General features: G+C 37.0%; 1 protein-coding gene and 2 pseudogenes across 1 annotated transcript; all 3 read left to right on the top strand.

The window, feature by feature from the left end:
* Positions 1 to 23,926, top strand: part of LOC108390761 (olfactory receptor 5L1-like) — a 110,588-nt pseudogene that overhangs the window by 10,841 nt on the left and 75,821 nt on the right.
* Positions 12,791 to 13,741, top strand: LOC140844170 (olfactory receptor 5L1-like). Its single transcript, XM_073215654.1, has one exon. The coding sequence runs from the start codon at positions 12,791 to 12,793 to the stop codon at positions 13,739 to 13,741; it is 951 nt and encodes a 316-aa protein (XP_073071755.1).
* Positions 19,730 to 21,318, top strand: LOC108408326 (olfactory receptor 5AP2-like; annotated as a pseudogene).

Raw genomic sequence — 23,926 nt, 5'->3', positions numbered from 1 at the left:
TTTCCCTTCAACATCTCTTCAACAATCGTAAATTCTTGTGTTTTGGATATTGGCCTTTCCACGTAGTATGAGGTGGTATCTCATTGTGGTTTTGACTTGCATTTCCCTGACGATTTGTGATGTGGAGCATCTTTTCATATGCCTGTTGGCCATCTGTATTCCTTCTTGGGAAAAATGTCTCTTCAGGTCTTCAGCCCATTTTCTAATGGGGTTGTTTGTTTTGGTGTTGAGTTGCATGAGTTCTTTATATATTTTGGATGTTAAACCCTAATTGGATCTGTCATTTGTGAGTTTATTTTTCTATACTATAGATTCCCTTTTTTTTTTTCTGATGGTGTCTTTTGCTGTACAGAAGTTATTACTTTGGTGCAGTCCCCCTTGATCATTTTTGATTTTGTTTCCCTTCATCTGGGAGATGTGTCCAGGAAATACTTGCTCATGCTTTTATTCAAGAGATTTTTTGCCTCTATTTTCTTCACAGAGTTTTATGGTTTCATGTCATACGTTTTGGTCTTTAATCCATTATGAGTTTCCTTTTGTGTATGGAGTTAGACAGTAATCCTGTTTCATTCTCTTGCTGATTGTCTCTTCCCTATTATATACTAATGAGTCCTTTATTGCATGTTAATTGACCATATATATGTGGGTTAATGTCTGGGCTCTTAATTCTGTTCCACTGATTTATGTGTTCTTCTGACACTATCATACTGTTTTTCTGGGAATTTTTTAATCCCTCCCTCATATTTAAATGATAATCGTGCTGGATACAGTATCCTTGGTTCAAGGCCCTTCTGTTTCATTGCATTAAATATATCATGCCATTCTCTTCTGGCCTGTAAGGTTTCTGTTGAGTAGTCTGATGATAGCCTGATGGGTTTTCCTTTATAGGTGACCTTTTTCTCTCTAGCTCCCTTTAAAACTCTTTCCTTGGCCTTGATCTTTGCCATTTTAATTATTATGTGTCTTGGTGTTGTCCTCCTTGGGTCCTTTCTGTTGGGAGTTCTGTGTATTTCTGTGGTCTGTTCGATTATTTCCTCCCCCAGTTTTGGGAAGTTTTCAGCAATTATTTCTTCAGAGACACTTTCTATCCCTTTTTCTCTCTCTCTTCTTTTTTCTGGTACCCCTATAATGCAGATATTGTTCCTTTCAGATTAGTCACACAGTTCTCTTAATATTGTTTCATTCCTGGAGATCCTTTTATCTCTCTCTATGTCAGCTTCTATGCGTTCCTGTTCTCTGGTTTCTCTTCCATCAATGGCCTCTTCCATCTTATCCATTCTGCTTATAAATGCTTGCAGAGTTTGTTTTACTTCTGTAATCTCCTTCCTGGCATCCTTGGTCTCCCTCCGGACTTCATCCCTTAGCTCTTGTATATTTCTCCACATCTCTGTCAGCATGTTTATGATTTTTATTTTGAATTCTTTTTTAGGAAGACTGGTTAGGTCTGTCTCCTTCTCAGGTGTTGACTCTGTGATCTTTTCCTGTAATTTTGCCTTTTCATGGTGATAGAAATAGTTTGCAGAGGTGGCACGAGTGACGGCTGGAGGAGCTTCCCTTCTTGTTGATTTGTGGCCTTCCTCTCCTGGGCGAACAGCGACCTCGAGTGGCTTGTGCTAGGCAGCTGCGTGCAGAAAGGTCTTCTTATTCTTGCCCGGCTGCTATGGAATTTATCTCCGCTGTTGCATTGAGCGTGACCTGCCTCGGGCTTCTGCTCAGATATGGTGGAGCTGTTTTGGTGGGGGAATGTCCGGGAGGCTGTTTATCTCTGTGAGGTGCCCCCATGCACCCTGCTGCCCAGGGGTTTAGAGTGCCCAGAGATCCCCAGATTCCCTGCAGCTGGACTAAGTGTCCCAGGATGCTTCCGTCCAGCTGTGGGGTCCCTGTCCCTTTAAGACTTCAAAAAAGCACTTGCTTTTCTTTGTCCTGGGTGCAACATCTGCAGGGACCTGCTCAGAGGTCTTACTGTCTTGTTTCCCTAGTTTCCAGCACCTCACGCATGCACTGTGTCTGCGTTCTGGTGCAGATGGTGGGTCTGGGTATTTAGCAGTCCCGGGGTCCCTTTACCTCCCTGCTCCAACTCCTCTCCTCCCTCCGGGAGCTGGGGTGTTGCGTGCTTGGGTCCCACAGGGCCAGGGCTTGTATCTTACCCCCTTCATGAGGTGCTGGGTTCTCACAGGTGTGGATGTGGTCTGGCTGTTGTCCTGTGTCTTTTGGTCTGTCTTTTAGTAAGAGTTTCCTTTGTTGTATTTTCAAAAATATATGTGATTTTGGGAGGTGATTTCTACTGCTCTACTCACGCCACCATCTTGGCTTTACCCCTTGCCCCTACTGTTTTGATTAAGGTAGCTTTGAAGTATTACTTGAAGGGAGGGAATATAATACACCCAGCTTTTTCCTTTTTCAGGATTGTTTTGGCTATTCAGCACTTTTTGTGGTTCCATATGAATTTTAGGATTATTTGCTCCAGTACAGTGAGTAATGCCTTCAGTATTTTGTTAGGCATTGAACTGATTCTGTAAATTGCTTTAGACAGTATGGCCATTTTGAAATATCAATTCTTCCTGTTCATGGGCATGGGATAGATTTGCATTTATTTATATTTTCTGTAATTTCTCTCATCAGTGTTGTATTGTTTTCAGAGTACAGGTCTTTCCCCTCCTTGGTTAGGTTTATTCCTAGGTATTTTATTCTTTCTGATGCAATTGGGAATGGAGTTGTTTTCCTGCTTTCTTTTTCTTCTGCTTTGTAGGAATATAACAGATTTATGTGTATTAGTTTCATAACCAGCAATTTTGCTCAATACAATTCTTAGCTCTAGTGGTTCTTTGGTGAAGTCTTTAGTGTTTCCTTTGTGTAGTATCATGTCATCTGCAAATAGTGACAGTTTATTGTCTCCCTTACTAACTTGGATGACTTTTATCTCTTTATCTTGTTTGATTTCAGTAGCTGGGACCTCCAGTTCTATATAGAATAAAAGTGGTGAGAGTGGATATCCCTGTCTTCATGATTTTAGAGGTTAAGCTTTTGGGTTTTTCACCATTAAGGATAATGTTAGTTGTAAGTTTGTCATATAAAGTCTTTTTCATTTTGAGGTATATTTAGTTTATGCCCAGTTCATTGTGAGTTTTCATCATGAATGAATGTTGAATTTTTTCAAATGCATTTTTCAGCATCTTTTGAGATAATCATGTGGTTTTTATCCTTTTTGTTAATGTGCTCTATCACATTGATTGATTTATAAATATTGTACCATCTCTGCATATCTGGAGGAAATCCCACTTTGTTGAGATGAATGATCTTATTGATGTATTTTTGAATTTGGTTTGCTATTATTTTATTGAGAATTTTTGCATCTATGCTCATCAAGGATATTTGCCTATATTTCTTGATTTGTAGCATCTTTGTATGCTTTTGGTATTAGAGTGATGCTGGCCTCAGAAAACGAGTTTGAAGGTATTCACTCTTCTACTGTTTCAGAAACATTAAGAAGGGTGGGTATTAGCTCTTCTTTAAATGGTTGGTTTTGTTCTTTGGTTTGTTGGGAGTTTTTGATTAAGAATTCAATGTGTTACCCATGACTGCTCTGTTCATGTTTTCTATTTCTTCCTCCATCCATCTTGAAAGGATGTCTAAGACTTTCTCGGAATATTCCCCTGTATTCTAAGTTGTCCAATTTGTTGGTATATTTTTCATAGGATTCTCTAATAATTCTGTTTATTTCTGTGGTGTCACTTGTGAGTATTTCTTTTTCAGTTCTTACTTTGTTTTGTTTTTGTGTCCACTCTTTTTTTCTTGATAAGTGTGGCCAGGGTTTTGTCTATTTGTTTATCTTCTTAAAGAATGAGCTCTTTGTTTCATTGACTTTTTTCTATCACTATGTTTTTCTCTTATTTATTTCTGCTCTGAAATTCATCATGTCCATATGTTCTTCATGTTCTCACTAACACTTGCTGTCTCTGGTCTGTTTGATAAGAGCCATTCTAAAAGGTGTGAGGTGACATCTCCTTGTGGTTTTGATTTGCACTTCATGATGATTAGTGATATTGGGAAGTTTTTCATATGCTTGATGGTCGTTTTTTAAATCTTCTTTGGAGAAATATCTATTCTGGTCCTTGCCTATTTTTTTATTTGGTTAAGTGAATTCTATTTTTGCTCTCCATACTTTCAATATTAACCCTTTTTCAATATATGGCTTGTAAATATTTTCTCCCACTCTTTAGACTGCCTCTCCACTCTGTTGATTATTTTCTTTGATGTGTGGAAGCTTTCTTGATTGGGTACATATACAGGGGGAAGCCCTAAAGTTTAAGATGTCTTAGATAGTGGTAATCTCTGGCATACCAGCCCCCACTGTAAATAGAAGATAACAATAGAGAAATTTGACATTTGTGGCACACTGAGGTAATCATATTATCAACAAAATTTCCAGCTTCACTGCCTTTAGTTAAGGTCAAGCAAAAAATATGAATCATTTTTAGGCAAAATGCCATTTACTTCAATCTCTAATGGCTTTCAAGTAATGTACATTGAAATATAGATGTCATACAAATAAGCAGGAGAAAATGTCTGTAAGGGAACAAACACATTTGCAGACTCAGATTCAGATAATGGCTTAGATGTTAGAAATATCAGACTGGTTACTTAAAATAGCTATAATCCTAAGGGTGCCAGTGGGGAAGGTAACAACATGCATTAATAGAAGGGGAATTTTAACAAAGTCATGGAATCTAATCCTAAATAAGTAAACTTGTTAGAAATAATGATGAAAATATAGAGAGAAGGTATGTGTTCTTTGGCATGGTGTTAGCATCAACATAGTCAAGTAAAGAACTGGTGAACATAAAGATAGATCAGTAGAAAATACCCAAAATGACATACAAAGAAAAAAAAAGAGTTACGTAAACATGGGGAAATATTTCAGCCGTATGATTCGAAATAACTCTATTTGGAAGCTCCGAAATAAAAAAGAATGAAGTCTGGGCAGAGGAAGGAAGTGTATGTAGAGATAATGGCTTAGAATTTCCTGAAATTAAAAATCACACACCAAACCACAGATCCAAGAATCTCAGAGAGCAACAAACAGAATGAACACACACACATGTTCCAGATGGAAAAATAGGAGTAAAAGAGTAAGGATTGAAGGCAAGAGACACTGCATACAGAGGAGGGCTTTTCTACCTCAGCACACTGAACACTGTGCACTAGGTGACAATTGTTCTTCTGGGGCACTGCCGGTTGTGCCATCTGATGTTGAGTAGCATCCATGGCCTCTACAAACTAGATGAAGTGGCACTCTTTCCATTTATGACAATAAAAGAAGTCCATGAATTAACTGCTGAATGTCTCTGATATATGTATAAATGTGTGGGGACAATGTCACCTGCCCTTTAGAATAACTGATAATAAAGAAAGGTAAACATTAGAGCAGATTTCATGGCCTGAAACTATGAAAGAAAAGAGTGGAATGAAAAGTGAAAATATTAGTGTAGAAAAACAAGAAAAGTGTCACCACAGAATGATATATATCATGAGATAGGTTTCAAAAAATGTTTTCAAAGTAATGAACACTAAGAAATTCATTAACAGCATAGATATATTACCAGAAGTATTAATATGTTTTATGCAAGAAGAAGGAAAATCATACCCAGCAGAAACCTGCAGTCTACAAAGAAAGAACACTGGAAATTGCATATTGAATGTAAAATTGAATTTCAGTTTTCTTATTTTTAATTGTTCTAGAAGATATCCTCACAAGGCAGAGAAAGTGCAATGATATAGTCCAAGTATCGAAGGAATAAAACAAGAGTGATAAAATAGCATTTATAGAGTCTATAAAAGTATAATCTACAATAATGTGACAGCTAAAAGAGTACTTAGAAATTTACTGTTTTTAGTGTAAACCAAAGGTTTGATTTATTAAGTAATTTTATTGATATCTCCTGACAACCATTCCAATCTTATGAAAAGGTACAAGAAATGTCAACGTGGTTTCATAAAAAATGGATGACAGAAAAAGGCATGAAAGGAACAAGGAATAAGGAAAAGAAATAGAAAAATCAATATAAGGTATCTAAATATGTATTTAATATTAATTATTAAACTATAAGCATTTTAATATTGAATAAATATATTAATTGCTATATCAAATATTCAATTGCATATTACTTGTCAATATTTAATCATAAAATACTTAATATTTTAAGTCACTGTATCATCAAATTTATATTAATATTTTATGACAATTAATATTTAATTATGAAACTAACATGGTATTTAATTCAATGTTACCAATAATTTCATTAAATATAAATAGTATAGATACAGCAATTAAAAGATATTGTCATATTGGACATAAAAGCAAAATAAAACCATGCTTTCTAACGATACTCCTTAATTATACAGACATATTAAGATAAACATAAAAGGCTAGAACATCTTTCATGTGGGGATACATTAAAATAATATAAGGACTTAAGAACAAGAAATATTACAAAGTATTAAAAAGGCTATAAGTGTGGAAAATGGGTCAGTTCACCATTATACATAACAACCTTTAAACATCTTGATTGAAAAACGTATTCTTAAATACAAAGACTCCCTAAATTGATCAACACATACACTAAAGCGCCATTTATGATCTGGCCATGATTTTATTTAATTGTCAAAGTGATTCTAAGATGCATACAGGAGAAAAACTAAAAAATCCAGACAATGTTGAAAGTTACAATAACACTACCTGCTTGCAAAAATCTCACTACCTGATTTCATTTCAGTTACTCTAAAGATACTTCAGTTACCATAAAGTAACTAAGACATGTAGATGTAGTACTGAAGAAACTGTGGTATTGAGGAAGATAGAGACGTACAGATCAATGGAACAGAATAGATGCTCCAAAGACAGACACACACAACATTATCAAACTATTGTCCACAAAGTTTCAAAGACTGCACAATGGAAAGAAGTCATTCTTTTCAACAAAAGTTCCTTTATCAATTGGATAGTCATATGCAAAAAATGAACTTTAATCCATAAATCATACATCATGGAGTATTAACCTAAATGGTCCATAAAACTAAATGTATAATCAAAATGTATGAAGCTTTTAAAAGAAAACTAAGTTAACGCTTATATAACATGTGGGTCACAGAAACGGACACCCACCCCATGCAGCTGAAAAGCCACATGTAACACTTGACTTCCCCCAAACTTAACTACTAATAGCTTATTGTTGATTTTATGGTAGTGAATGATAATAGACTAGTAGCTACATATATTTTATGATTTTATGACACATCTAACTTTTTCTTAAACATTTCAATATTTCTAGTCTATGCAGTTGGGAGGTTTTTTAAATTGTTACAAATCTCCAAAAGATTTTCCAATGTCTTTATTGAAAAAAAATCTGTGTGTAAGTGGATCTGTGCAGCTCAAACCTGTGCTGTTTAAAGGTCAAGAGTATAAGAAAATTTTTTTGTGATCTTGTGTTGGGAAAATATTCTTGCATATGAATTTCAAAGCGTGATCAATAAAAGAAAAATCATATGTAAGATGTCATCAAAATTAAATATTTTTGTCTTCCAAATTGGTGAAACAATGGAAAGTGAGACATGAAGTAGAAGAAATTCTTTCCAAGAATTTCAGATAAATATTCATCTCCATAGTACAGACAAGACTCTCAAAATTAAACAACAATCTTCTAAATAAACCAAAGGTCAAAGGAAAAAGCACAAGAAAAATTAGAAAATGTTACGAATTGAGTGAAAATGAAAAGCAACCTTTGAAATGATAAAAGCTGCTTCTATTTCCTTAGAGGAAAATTTAATGCTTTAAATAACTGTATTAGTAAAGAAGAAAGGCCTCAAAACTAGAACTTTAGCTTCCACTTTAAGAAACTAAAAGAAAGGAGTAAACTAAATTAAAAAACAGAAACAAAAGCAAAGGAAGTTTATAAGAAAGACTGGCACACCTAACCAATAAAGTAGGAAGATTAAAGACAATAGAAAAAAACCAGTGGTTTGTCTTTTGAAAACATAAAATTGAAAAAATTTTAGCAGAATTACTAATAAGAAGGGAGACAAGAAGCATATTAATATAATTAGGAGGGTTATGGACTTTTCAGAAATTAAAATGACTATGGGAAATAGTATAAATAAAGTTTTGCCAACAATTTAGTCAACTGAAGAAATATAGAAAATTTTGAAAAGATAAGTTTACCAAAACAGACAATAGAAAAAATAGAAAAGTTGAATAGACATCTGAACAAATTCAGTTAATGACTAAAATATTGTCTCCCTTGACTAATATGCAGACACAGATGGCTTTCCTAGTTATTTCTGCTAATTATCTACATAAGACATAGCGCCGACTGTTGATTCTTCATTTAGAATATAAAGAAGATGATGCTCTTTCCAACTCATGCTATTAAGCCAGTATAACCCTGATGCCAAAGCCAAAGACAATACTAGGAGAGAAAATATAAACCAGTATCTACATGGGTATAAACACAAATGAATGCAACAAATATTACATCCAGAAATGAATAAAATAAATGCAACAAAGCATATAAAAGGCCTATGAATCATGACCAAGTGAGATCCATCCGCGGAGTGCAAGGCTGGTTTAAGATATGAAGAACAAGTACTGTCATGAAGCATCACTTAGAATAGAACTCAAAATACACATGGATACCTTGTAGATACAGAATTATTGGACACAGTTGAACACCCATTCAAGATAAAAACTACCAGTAAAGTAGAAAGAAAGGAAATTTCTTCAACCTACCAAACCTGTTATCATCACACTTAATGACTAAGGAATGAGTGATTTTCATAGAGTAGAAAGCAGAGCAGGATGTCTGCTCTCAGCACTCACAGAAAGACTGAAAGATCAAAAGACTGGGAAACATACATAGACAGATACATAGAATAATAAAGCAGCCAGTCTACCAGTCAGTCAGCCAGACTTGAAGTCATATTGATTTTATTCACCATATACATGATTATTTATGAATAAAGTCCTAAAGAATTCAAACATACACACACACAGTCACTCTCCTATACCTGATAGAACTAAAAATTGAATTCATCACAGTCACAAGATAAGAATCAATATAAAAAAATACCTAGGACTATATAGTAGCAAAATAAAATATGAAAGTAAAACTAATCACAGGTAAAGTCATGAAAACATAAAAAAGACTTCTCTATTTGGAAATAAATCTAACAAAAGAGCAATACTTAAAAACTGAAGATTACAATACATTGTAAATGCTGCTGGTATAAGACAGGCATATACAACAGAGTAATAGATTTGAGGGTCCAAAAATCAATGTATTTATAGTTGATTGATTTTTGACAACCTGCCAAGGAAATTCACTGGGGAATGATTATCTTCTCAATAATTGGATATTCCTATGCAAAACAGATGTATCTCAACCTCTACCTCAAACCATACACAGATTTTAACTCAAAAAGGATCATAGAGTTTAACAAAAAATACCAATTCCATAAATGGATTTGGTTTCAATAATATATAAAAAATGCTTATGACTGAAGTATAGAAAGCCAAAAGCAATTTTAAAGTAGGAAAAATATTTGACTAGACATTCCAAAAGAGAAGACACAATCTAAAAGGATTATGTATGCAGTGGAAAGAGACAGACAGATATGCCATGAGTTTACATTGCCTTGACTGAGAAACTACAACATTCACAATGGCCTTAAGTACAATAATGTTCGTATTTATCACTTTGTTTTGGTCCACAGATTTCTACTCATAGGGTTAATTGAAAAATATATAGGTTGGTGAGAACTTTTCACTTCTTAGTTGTGAAAGGTGATGTGGAGATGGAGAACTACATGTTTCTCTGTCTAGGGTGCAGTCTCTGGCTTTGGAACATATTATCTGGTGGTGCATGGTAGAAAATTTTATTTATTTGAAACTACTTTTTGACCATATTCACTTTAAAAAGTTCATGTGTACAGCCAGTGTTACCCAGAAACAAATAGAATACTGTGGTCTAGATTGACGGTATAAGTCAGAAGGACACACCTTTAACAGAACATTGATGTGGTCCCATTGGATGGTTTCCGGAACAGGACACGCCTCAGGAAAGACACAAACTCACAAGTCTCTGGATCTGCTCTTTCTCAGTACCTTCCTGTGGGCAGGAAAAACCAGAGAGCCTCCTAGGCCTTCACATGCAATTTATTTTTAGTTTGTCCAAGTTACCACTGTCTGTGTCTGTCTCATCTCCTTTGTAAGATTGGCCTAAACACTGAGTTGTTCTCTTGTCTGGTTATTGTAAAGATAAAGTGAGTTAATACTTGCACAATTTTCTGAGACATAATAAGCAACCATAAGTGTGAACTATTTGATAGTTTTTGAACCAGCAAGTTCACTACATTTCTGGTATTTAAAGGAATTCTGAAGTGGTTTTAGTCACTGTGCCCTGTAGGAATTTAGGGGACTTGGTAATATAAGAAAGGGAGGCTTCATAAGAAGTATTTGTGTTATTTCATCATGGCAATATGAACTATGACCCACATATGTAACAACAGGATGTGATATAATAAAGGACCATGAAATCTGGAGGGAGGTGGTTTGGCTTTAAATAGTTGTTTTCCAAATTGGGATCCTTAAAAAATTTCCAGATGATACTCCATAGAGATTATTATTTGTGTTGTGTGACAGGTAGTCATTGTTTAATTTGTGTTTATTTTACTATACCATAGAGATTAATTATTGTTCTGGAAATTAAGGGGCCCATTTCCCAGGAGTTTAAATTTCAATATAAATCCCTAACTGTCTACTGTACACATCTTAACATTTTCAGCACATGGGAGGAAATGCCTGTCACTCAGGTTTGTTATCTAGAACTATACATTGTTGTTTGAAGATGGAAATGAATCTATATTCCTAGCAAACAATTATTTTAGAGATATGTCTGACCCTTCTCTCTAACAATTTAAAGAATGTTTTAACAGAACCCATATTCCTGTGCACTTACTGTTTAAAATGCTTTTGTGTGTTAGCATTGAAGGACAGTTGATGGTGAAATTAGAACAATTTGTTCTGTAACATCAAACATTGATGTATGTATGAAAGTATAGGGTAATAGATGATAGACCTTCTCTTTCTCTCTCTCTCTCATTCTCTCTCTTCTCTTTCCACCTTTTTACAGTACAAGTTCAGCCCTAGAAGATAGATTTTTTGACCATGGAAGGCCCCCTAATTGATTTATTTGGGTTTACCATACACTAGTTTCTGATTGTCAGTCTAGAACACTGGAAAGAACATTTTTCAAGTTGATTTTCCTGTTTTAATCAGGAAAAAGGGAAATCACTGAGGTGTTTTTGTTGTTTTTTGGTCAGGTAATGACAAACCATGACTTTGGGATTGTGCTGTTCCCACCTTGTTAGAACTAGACTGAGATGTGGAGAAATAGCAGGTTACCTTTCTAGTCCAGAATTTCTTCACTCCATTTCCATTGCATTTATGTACATGAAGTCCTGGTTATGTGGCCCCTGATGTCTAGAAGGCAGGATAGAGAATTAAATTCCTCAACTTCCATATGTCTTTTCTTTAAGGAAGATTCCCAGTGGTAGATCCCATATAGAACACAAAACCTAACCACTGTCCCCAACCAACTACTTGAAAGATCTTATGAAAATTTTCACTTGCATCCTTTCTAACATGGGTAAAGGATTAATCTTTCACTTAAAGCCAAATCAAGGTGATTACATAATATATGCATATCATATGTATTCATTTTGTACATCTGCATGTACATATCATTTACAGTTACATATATATACCAAGTGTGCTATTTGGTATTCTTTTAAAAATATTTTTACCATCTCCAAAACATAATATCAAATGATAATTTTCTATCTCCTATATGATGCAGTATTTTTAATAATTGCTGTATCTTTGCTAAATAAATTTTCATATTGCTAATATTATATACAATGCTGCATGTAACTCTGGGCATAGTTTTTTACAGTTTTATCAAGTTTATTAAGAATAAATTATCTCTTAATGATTGTTATATACTTTTCATTATTAACTGCATAAAGACTTTGGATATATACTGCTAATTGCATTCTGGAAAAATTTATACAAGTTTCATATTGCTGAACCTTTATTAACAAGTCCTCATTTTTATAACTGTTTAAGCCATTTTGTTAGTTTGATATGTAAAATTATCATTATCAGTGTATATTTCATTTCTCTGTTTTACTAATTCCAAATGTAAAGAGTTTAGGTAATCCAGACAATCCACCTAAAATTGTCAGACTCTCAATAGTGGAATTATAGAGAACTGCACCTCAAATTTACAGTCCTGATAGAGTCCAGTAAAAAAAATAAAGAGTATTTATTTTGTAAAATCACAGCAGGTGTTACCCTGTAGAGAGATGATATTAAAATTTTTCAGAGGAGTTAATTTCTGTGTAGCTGCAAAGTGTGTTTTTGAAACCATTTATAAAAACATTAAACCACAAAACTGAGTTGATCATTCCAATGTGTTACGAGAGATAAAGGTTGGAGTCATTTAAGGTACCTGCTGATGCTTAAGTCAGTATTGATCTGTAGGATCCCCTGAGACATTTATTTGACAATGGTGTTCTATCTCCTTGACCATCTTTGTTATAACTTTTAAGTACACTCTTTGATACCAGTTTTATATTTTTCTGACATCCACGTTAATCTGTTTTTCTTTCCATTTTTCTGTCTTAAAAGAAGCACAAAACGTATCATTTGTTTTCGGAAGCCTGACATGTGGTAGGAATGGGCACGGAGAACTGCTCTTCTGTGGCAGAGTTCCTTCTTCTCGGACTAACGGACGCCCCTGAGCTGAAAGCCTTTCTTTTCATGCTGTTCCTTCTGATCTATGGAGTCACAGTTTTGGGCAACCTGGGCATGATTGCATTGATTCAGGTCAGCTCTGAACTTCACACACCCATGTATATTTTCCTCAGCCATTTGTCCTTTGTGGATTTCTGCTACTCCACAATCATTGTGCCAAAGATGTTGTCCAATATTATCAGTGAGGACAAAACCATCTCCTTTCTGGGATGCATGGTGCAGTTCTACTTATTTGGTTCCTATGCCATCACTGAGGTGTTCCTGCTGGCTGTGATGGCCTATGACCGCTTTGTGGCCATCAGTAACCCACTGCTGTACATGGTCACCATGTCCCGGCATCTCTGTGTGGTGCTGGTGTTTGGTTGTTACCTGTGTGGGACTTTGTGTACTCTGATTCACTTGTGCTTAGCTCTTCAGATCCCATCCTATCGATCGAATGTGATTAACCACTTCTTTTGTGATCTACTCCCCCTGTTGTCTCTTGCTTGCTCTGATGTCTCTCTGAATGAGTTGCTGCTATACATTGTGGCCACTAGCAATGAGATCATCACCATCACGATCATCTTCACCTCCTATTTGTTTATTCTCATCACCATCCTGAGGATGCGCTCCGCCCAGGGAAGGCGCAAAGCCTTCTCCACCTGTGCCTCCCACTTCACTGCCATCGCTGTCTTCCATGGAACAATCCTTTTCATGTATTGCCGGCCCAGTTCCAGCAACAGTATGGACACTGACAAAGTGACCACTGTGTTCTACACTATCGTGATTCCCATGCTGAATCCCCTGATCTACAGCCTGAGGAACAAGGATGTGAAAGGAGCCCTCAAGAAAGTGTTGAGATCAAAATTACCTTTTGAAAAACTACTTTCTTAACTAGACTCAAAGACCCTCAATGAGATGTTTGTTTTGAGTGGATGGGAATGAAAAGTTCATTGAGGAAAGATTTTATGAGCTCGGACACTGTGCATGCTTGTTATTTTTCACCTGCCTATCTTATTAAGTCATATGTTACCCCTGTCACTGTCCTTCAAATGCATCTGTTTCCTTTGCTGCTCTTCTCCAACCTTTAGTTGCTTTGAATTGGTTTTGGGTGTGGAACTGTTAGACTTGATTCTCAGTGTGGATACATCAATGGATTTCTAACAAAGTGCACATAAAAAGCCATGTGTTTTTATCACTCTCTCAGCATGCAGCCACTCGTTTTAAATTGACTTCCTCCTCCTTACATGGAGTAACTATACATTTGTTTATATTTTATGTTTTTCATGAAAATTTGTAGTGAATTTCCTGCATGTTTAAATCTGTGTATTGTTTCTTAGTCATTTTGGTTTTCCGTGTTATTACATTTTGTATTGAGGTTATGATTTAACGACTTTTAAAACCTCTTCTGCAAATTGGAGATAATAATACTCTAATTTCCTAATAAAATTTCCATGAGAACTAAATGATGGATCTTTAGCTCTTAGCATTATTCTTTGTATATTATAGCTGATTATTAAATTATCTGCTGTACTGCTATTGTTTTTTTCACTTTTACATTTTTTTCTATTCTCCTTAATTCTTGATTAGAAAAGTAGAAATGTATGTGATATCATAACTTCTTCAGTTTCTATGTCTTTTTAACTTCTTTACTCTCCCTGATGTTTTTTTATGTCTTCACTGTGTTTTCTAAATCTATTCTATTCTAAACTTACTATTATTCTCCCTTGGTTTCTGTAGAAAGGTACTGTAAATTGGTGTCTTAAAACACTGTCTTACATTAGTAAACTTCAGAGATTTGAGATCAGTATCACTTGGCCAAAATTAAGGCGTCAGCAGGACCACACTTCCTGAGGTGTTTCTAGAGGCCAATCAATCCTTCCTCATTTCTTCCCATTTCTGGTGACTGCAGGCATTCCTTGATTGTGGTCATAAGACTTCAGTCTTCAAGACTAGCGTCTCAAACCTCTCTCCATCTTTCCTACATCTTCTTGTATGAGGGGCACGTGTATATGTAAAACAGGCCCCTCTCTCTTATAATAAAGCCCTCCTGAAAATCAAGAATAATTTCCTCATCTCAAAGTCTTTAATCTAATCACACCTTCTCGTGACCTTTTCTGAAATAAGGTGGCATTTACAGATTCCAAGGATTAGAGCCTGATATATATTAAGACCCATTTTAAAGCTTAGTGCATCCACCTTTTGAAAGTCAGATCGTAATTCACCTTTCTTATGTTCCTACAGTGTGAATTCTTCTAATTTTCTTAGGATTTCATTTCATATTTGTTATTGTCTATATGTTTATTGGAGTCACTTATTTAAATGCGTGTATTTAGGTGCTTGGTGCTTTAGTGATGTAGGAAGAACTCTTGACTTGAGATTAAATACATGAGTCCAGGTTCAGAACCTAATAAGAGAATTTGAGAAAGATGCTTAAACTTGCTTAACCTCAGGTCTCTCAAATATAAATGGGGTTAAGCTGTCAGCCTCACAGTTATTGTTGGTCTTAAGGATAATAATAAAACAGCAAGGAACTGGCCCATGAAATGTACTCTTCTTAATGTTTCCTGAAAATAAATCTTTGATGGCAGGGATCATATGGAAATACCCCTGGATCCTGGCCAAGAAAGCCAGTCATTATTTCTTGAGATAAATGAATAAATAATGACAAAAGGAATATAGTTATATTGTGCTTATGATAAAACATGTCTCTGCATTGGATTTCAAATGTTTTGACTAGAGCAATGCTTCCCATATCACCTCCACGACTCTGAATTTTATGATGAAGGAAGAGAAACATCTTTCACCTCCAGTCCTCCACCCAGAGCATGTTTTCTCAACCTTGGCACTATGGACATTTGGGTCTAGACAATGTTGTGCTATTGGTGTCCATCCTGTGTGCTATGGGATGTTTATCAGTATCCCTGGCTTCTACCATTAGATTTCAGGACCATCACTCTTTCCATTTGTGACCACCCAAAAAGTCTGCAGGTCTGCAGACATCATCAGATCTCCCCCAGAGAGCAAAATCCTGAGCTGGAAGTCCCTGGACCAGCATGCATGAGTATATTAGAGTTCTCCTCTCTTCAAGGTGACCGTCATTACAGAGCTTCCTGTGTTGGGGAAGCCTGCTCAGCATCCCACATCCTAGTCAGTTGTTAGTTTGATGTCTCTCCTGAATCTACATGACCCCTTTCAGAGACCTTGGGTTTCAGGGCTTCAGGAACACAGTTACTCCTGCTGCAGCATGAAAAACAATGGGGCTCCATATCCTACTGGGATACAGGCACACCTTCCTGATCTAAAAACTGATTGCTTTGTTTTCTTAGCAAAAAGGAAGTCTGCTTTAGATTACCTTCACAAAAAAAAAATGTGATTTCTTTTTCAGAATCTCCCAAATTACCTCATAGGTGACTGCTTCAGTAGTCTAGGAATAATTGAGGCACACCTGTCTGAAAAGCAACCACATAAATGTTTCTGTTATTTTTTAGATGTGGTTGTATTTTTCTTGCAGAGTCTGGCCAATCTCTTACTTGAAAACTCCAGGGCTGATAGGTATTTACTATTATCTTACTAATAGGATCTAAATTTTCTGGTGGGAATCCAGCCTCTCCTGTTCTTGGTGGGTCTCTGTCTTTGCACCCAAGGAGGTTTGGGGAAATGTTAAAGGCCAGTCATCAATACATGACAGCTTCTGGGTGGATGCTAGTAAGCTAGTGATTTACCTGTAGGACTTTGCTGGAAAAATTGAATATAAAGAAGGGGGGTTTCTTTATGTTGGCATTAGTTCTCTGGACATAAAGCTCCAAACTTCTCATAGCTCTCTTTGCCAAGATGTGTGTGTGTGTCTTTCCAGCTTCATCTTTTTCTTGGGCAGCACATTCTCCAAACCTCATTTTGGGTCTATAGTTATACCACAGACTTTCCAGTGTCCATGTAATGGCCTGTTGTTTCCTCCACTGTCCTTCATTTGTTGTTCTGTACTTGATAGAATTCGTAATGCCCAGTTCAAGTTGTCCCCCTTTCCTCTGTTTTGTACTAGAACACTGTCTGACACATATTCCTAATGTAAATGTATTTATTGAATAAAGGCTCTCTGAGCTATTGTGGTCTTGTTTGGCCATAGTTCCATTTGAACATGGACACAGTTACAGCATATATCAGAGTCAGAAACTTCATTTTTAATTGGTTTTCCTCCTACCTGTTGGCTTTCAATATCTATTTCTCAACAGCCAGGTAGATATTTTTGCTTCTTTCCAGTTTATTCCACCATCTGTCACATAGAATATTCTGAGAGTTTTTTTTTTGAGCTGGCTAGAACAAGTTGGAGAACAAATATCACATTCCAGTTATATATATAACAATCTACTGTTTCTACAATTTTGAGTCCCAAAATATATTTATTTTTGTGACATCCTGAAGATGTAGAAAAACACATTACACCATTCCCTTTTGTGTATAATCAACTCCTCAGTAGAAGTGTTTAATTACTCACATATCTTTTTCCATTGGGATTTGGATGTCTGAGTGTGTGTGTTCTGGGATCTGACGTAGATCAGAAATCTAATCTCAAAATCCTCAAAACAAGATAAAAAAGGGTTGCATTGTCCTGAGGACCCACAGCCTTCCTGAGGGAGGCACACATTTCTTGTATGAACACAGAAGGCCCGCCAGGATGGATTATGGGCCATGGGTCAACTTCTTAATCTTTAAGTGTCAAAACTGATTTTCCCGTGACATATGAACTGATGCTGACAACAGTGTAGTAAGAAGATAAATGAAAGGAAGACAGTGTGATCTGGTGAGTGTTCTTAACGTAATTCTAGGATATTAGATCTGGACAGGATTTTAAGGGCTCATCTTTTTATAACCACTTTTTTTGCACACAGGATACTGACATTTTGATAATAAATATTCCTACAGTAATACAGGTTTTAAATTTTCAAGGCTTTAAGTTTACAATAAAAATAAAAAGCAACAGCCCCCCCCCCACACACACACATTTAACACCTGATATTCTTAAGAGAATCCTCAGTGCTTTCAGACTCTGATTTGGAATCTACATATAAGCACAGTCCTCATTAGCTATTATTTCTTTTTAAAAGTTGAAGCGGACTTAAATGTAAATGGAGGGTGACTCAATTAGTATGTCATAATATATGTTCTGTCATATGGGAATCCATTAATACCAATAGTTATCAACAGTCAAGTAAGAGGACTGGCATGGGGTTAGGGGTTGGCTTTCTGGTAATAGAAGAAACTTTGTGAAGTAACAGCTAAGGCTTAATATAGAGAACTTTCTGCAGGAATTTAATGAAGGATGTTGATATACAATCTCATGTTGGTTTCAAATATACAACCAGTGTTTCAACAGTTACCTATATTATTAAATCCTCACTCTCTCTAGTGCAGTTACTATCTATCAATGTAGAAAGATGTTACATAATCCTGACCATAAGGAATAAATACTTTGACGAGCCATTTTAGAAATGTCCATTTTCATTCTCACCTGCCAATTGTGTAAGAGAACCTATTCCTTGGCTTCTATTTGGACTCTCCTTAATGTTTTGTTTCTTGTATATATTTCTCTTTCCATTGTTCCATTTGGCTTCGTATTTCATTTTTGAATCCTGCAAATTTCTTTCAGTCTTAAAACATGTAAGATCCTTGAAAGATTATTGCAAGAAAAAATATTCTCTATGTAAGTTGGTTTCTTCACTACCTTTAATTCTGTGATTGGAAATAAGGGGTTTAGAAGAAAACAACTTCAGCAAAGAAGTGGCTGTTCCCCGTGTCTGAGACTGAAGCTTATTTGAACTTTATCTCTAAAGATGAGAGACTTTTTTGATGCCCACATTTTAACAGACATTATTCATAATTACTGAAAGAAGATGGGACAACAAATAGTTGTACCTGCCATTCCCTTACTAGCCACTGGTTATACCTTATGTTCCCTTCGTCTTCACAGCAGTCTGCTTTGCTGCACTTCTAAGCCGATTGACAATCGTGTGCTTCATGCTTGTAGATGGGAACAGGTGGGCTGTCACCCTGTAAGAGCTGATATTTTCTAAAGACGAAGCCATTTGTATTTCAGGAAAGGAGGATGCCAGAGAATTAACTAGTACCTCAATGATGCTTTCTTTATTCAACTAGCACTTTGTTTAAAGTAAAAAGGGAATCCTGGTTGATAAGAGATGATTAAATATTAATGCCTAGTGAAACTCAGTGATTAAATGGCCTGCCCAAGGTCTCCCCACTATCAAGGGACACGGCAAATTGAGTCACTAATATGACTAATCCAGACACTTTCTTTTTTATATTTTATCAGTGATCAGAAGCAAAGCCCCATCTCAAGGTGAGAAATGCAGAATTTCTGCTCCTCTACCTATACAAGGCTTCACCTGGAACTGTGATGTTATGCTATGTGGACATAAAAACAACACACGTGGGAACAGAGGCCATTTATTCAGTTTGCTGTATGACAGTGGGGTTAACCACTATTGCTCCACATTAGCAGATGAGAGAGGTGAAGAAGGTAAGAGTGAAACCCACAATAGAGTTTAGCAACTGGTGTGGTGGTGTGCCGTGTGGAAGGCTATAGCTTTAAGGAATAGAAGAGGGAGCCAAATAGGAAATTATCAACTTAATTAAAGCATTTGAAAGACTATGCATTCTACCATGTTAACTATAGATACACCAATGTGTTTTCAGGTTTTCCAAGTGGATTTAGAATTACTCTTCTCTTTATTTACTTTGACCACTTTCTTTTTAAATATTTTTTGTTAATGTTGAAGTTGTTATTAGTGTTGCCATCACTGTCGCACCTACTCTGTGGTATTTACTTTGACCACTTTCTTTTTAAATATTTTTTGTTAATGTTGAAGTTGTTATTAGTGTTGCCATCACTGTCGCACCTACTCTGTGGCAACTGCCGAAGTCCAGGAGCACCAAGAGGATGGAGTTGGAGAACGGCACCGTGAGGACTGAATTCTTTCTCCTGGGATTTAGTGACCACCCAGAACTTCAGACTGTTCTTTTTGCTGTGTTTTTTTCCATCTACTCTGTTACCCTGATGGGGAACCTTGGGATGATTTTATTAATCACGAGCAGTTCCTACTTGCACACCCCTATGTATTTTTTCCTCTGCACCTTGTCCTTCATAGATGCCTGCTACTCTTCTGTCATTGCCCCCAAGTTACTGGTGGACTTGGTTTCTGAGCAAAAGGCCATTTCTTTCCATGGCTGTGCTGCACAGTTGTATTTTTTTTGCTCTTTGGTTGACCAGAATCTTTCCTCCTGGCTGTCATGGCTTATGACCGATATGTAGCAATCTGCAACCCACTGCTTTATACTGTTATCATGTCCAGGAGGGCTTGCTGCCAGCTTGCAGATGGAGCATTTTTGGGGGGCACCATGAGCTCAATTATACACACCACTAATACATTCCATCTGTCTTTCTGCTCCAATGAAATTAACCATTTCTTTTGTGATATCTCCCCACTCTTCTCCCTGTCCTGCACGGACACGTACATGCATGACATTATTCTGGTTGTCTTTGCTAGCTTGGTGGAAGCTACCTGTCTTCTGACAGTTCTTCTCTCTTATGTCTACATCATCATAGCTATTCTTGAAACAGGTTCTGCTGAGGGAAGAAGAAAAGGGTTTTCCACCTGCGCTTCCCATCTGGCCGTGGTCACCATCTACCATGGTACCCTCATCTCCATTTATTTGCGCCCCAGCACTGGTCATTCACTGGATAGTGACAAAGTGACCTCTGTGTTCTACACATTGATTATTCCTATGTTGAATCCCCTAATTTATAGTCTAAGGAACAAAGATGTCAAAAATGCCTTTAGGAAAGTGATTGGCCAAAAAATGCCTTCTTAAGAAAGGATGAAACTGGGCCTGACATCTTTTCAACAATGTTTGTCCCTTGATCTTTGGTTTCAACTGTTGGAAAGGCCAGTTTCCCCATTCTGTGGGCAACGAGGCCTCATCCAAAAATAGGGTCAGAGCCCAACATCAGAGCAAACCAGTTCATATTACTTGCATTATGTCTGTCTTTCAATCATTTTAAAGTTGAGATTGTTTACTATTTCTTCCAGGGGTAGATTTGCCCTTCACATGATCTGCTATATTCCATATTTTACTCCTTTTCTCTCCTTGTAGCTTAGCTCTCAAAATCATACTCAGTGTAAAAAATCCTGCCTCAGATGTTAAATTCCTTCAGGACTTTTTTTGGACATGGCCTTTAATTCCAGATAACTCACATTCTGAACCTCACTAGAATCATACCTGTGTTTCTTCTAATACTCAGCATCTTCTATCTAACATTGTAGTTATTTGTGTCCGTTTAATCCCTCTACTACACTATTTTGTTCCCGATTTGATCCCTTGCATCTTTATTACTGTATTTTCCTCAGTGTAAATACTAAGTACATTTATGTGAAATAAACATGTAAATGTACTGATTGTTTTTAACTTTGACTAGATGCCTTTAAGAGGCAGAAACGATTTATTTCTCCTGCAGTACTTTTGGTTCACTTTGGGGAAGAGTACTGTATACACACATGACTGTTACAAGATCTTGTCCAGAATGGAGACTTTTTCAAAAACAATTGGCTAATATCAACTAAAGTCTGGCTCATGAAATATTTTCTCAGTGTGAAATCTCTTGACCTGTAAGCATCAGCTAACATTTCCGAGGGTGACTAGACCAAGCCCTGAGAGCCAGAGATGGGGACTGAAGCCAGTGGTGAGAAGGTAGTTCTGTTCCGCCGCAGGTGTGGCAGGAAAGCATGAAGTGTGTGCCAAACCCACAGGTGAGGATGAGTAGGGGGAGAGAGAAGGGCTTCTCAGAGTAAGAAATGCATGCAGGGTCCTAAAGAGAGACTAGAGTTCCTTTCACTGCAGTGGAAACCAACTTCCCAAAAGGGTTTTGTCCGCTCAGGTCAGTGGTGAGGCAGGACTCTGCCAGTGTGGGCTTTGGTTAGGGATGAATGGAATGCGGCCTGAGGGGATGAGAACCAAGAGCTTTGTCCTAATTACTGAGCTGGAAGTATCCGAAGGACATGAGTTTGTCACAAAGATAGATATTAATTCCTTCACGGCTGAGTGTATATTGATTCCCAAACCAGCTGCCTTATACAGAGGGTGGGGGCTGAAGAAAGAGGCAGGCCACTCCAGATTGGCTGATTGCAGTTTAACAAAGGATGGAATTGCTTATGAGACTTGTCTTAGGTGGATGCAAGACAGGCGGCCAAACCTAAGTTTAAATAGAGTCCTCAGTGCATTCAGTCATGTACACCGCCCAGATGGGTTCCACACCGCCTTATTTTCTCAAGGTTATGTCCTTGGCACAGTTCACAGTCTGGGGATGGTGGGCAGAGAGTACATTCCCAAAACAAGGGAGGGAGGTGAGGAGCTTCTGACTGCCTTGGTCCAGGTCACCTGGTGGTCACGTCCTCCCCAAGATCTCCTCCAACAATGTACGATTCATCCTTAGCCCCTGGGATAGGGCCACACAGGATAATGTAGAATAAGACACTCTGGGATTAATTATCCAATCATTTCTTGGCAATGTGAGGTCTGAGACTTAGATCAGTAGACGGTTCAAGCTTCTGGCCTGGAAGAGGGAATGGCGAGCCCACAGGGGAGGCAATGAAGAATCCTCTGCTCAACTACAACCAGGAGGGAAGACAGGGTAAAAAAAAACTAGTGCCAAGGTGGCTGGTCAGGAAGCTAAAACGTGAGCTGAGGCTGTGATGGGCAACCGGAACCAGGCAGCCTGGGTGAGCAGGCTCTGAGGTGGACACAGATGGCTCTGGGAGATGCCGTTCCATGCCACGATGCCATGAACAGTACCACGCCTTCCCCCAGCCCCAGGGGTTCAGTCCCAAGAGGGACTTAGCTGCCTAAGATCAAAGAGCTAACAAGCAAATGATATTATACAGATGTAAACTAAGGTCTGTCTCACTTCATAGCCTATCTTAAATTCTCTCTCATCTTTTATCATTTCCTTAAAATATATATAAAATCAGAACAAAAACAAAAAGCCTTGGTGTCCTGCCTGTAAAGACTATTAAATCAAAGTCTGTAAAGGAATAGGTAAAGGAAATAAAAGGGAATATCTTTTATCCTTTCAAATATATACATATATGTATTTATATATATATTATATATATATGAATATGAAATATATATGAAAAAATATGTGAAATATATATGAAAACTGGCCCGTGAACCCAATTTTACCTAAGATGGGTAGTTTAACTTTTATAGATATGACTGTATTTAATACATTTTTAATAAAACAGGGAATTGAACAGGTTAGGGCAGTGATTGAAAGGTCCTGATATATGGTAGCTTCTATGAACAACAAATGAATTATCTGAGATTATAAAAGAAGGTATTTCAGAAATAATGAAATATTATTCATCTTATAACTCAGTTCAATCGGTAGTGCATGGCTAATAGCCTGCCAATAACTGCATATTTTTAGCGTGTTGTTTCATTTCTATTGTGTTGTGGAATATATGGCACTCAGCTCCTTTTATACCCTGAAGGAATATAGAAAATCAAGGTAGGGGATTTAACTGACAAACAAGGTGTAATTCATCACTCTTTCCTGGAATCAGAAAAGTGCCTTCATATTCCTTTCCTGACTACAATGTAATATAAAATGAATATTCCTGGCAACCGGAAATGGTGTTATGTGTTTCTTAACCACGTTAATTCCCAATTGATTATGGTGTGAACAACTGTGGGTAAAATTGCAGTATTTCCGGAATCTCTCTCCTGGCTTTAGTGCACCCGCATATCCATAGATGTTTCCAAGGGTTGGAGAGATGTAGTTCATCTCCGTATCAATAGCTAATCACAGGGGTGAGGGACAGACAGGAGAGGTTAGGTTGGGTGGGGCTCTCTTCCTCTGCAGCCGGCTCCAGAGAGACAAAGGACTACTCCTTGTAAGAAATAAACGGGTGTCTTAAACTTTGTTTCTCCCTTTGACTGATGGCAGTTTCAAAGGCATTTTGCCCTGGAATTTTCCCCTGGAGATACACAACACATGCAATTAAT

Source organism: Manis javanica, chromosome 11 (genome assembly GCF_040802235.1).
Source record: "Manis javanica isolate MJ-LG chromosome 11, MJ_LKY, whole genome shotgun sequence".
Lineage (NCBI taxonomy): Eukaryota > Metazoa > Chordata > Mammalia > Pholidota > Manidae > Manis > Manis javanica.
Note: the sequence above shows the minus strand (reverse complement) of the source record. Positions and strands in the feature narration are given on the sequence as shown.

Excerpts from the sequence above, each read along its gene's own strand:
- LOC140844170 (XM_073215654.1), top strand. The coding sequence starts at position 12,791 with ATGGGCACGGAGAACTGCTCTTCTGTGGCAGAGTTCCTTCTTCTCGGA.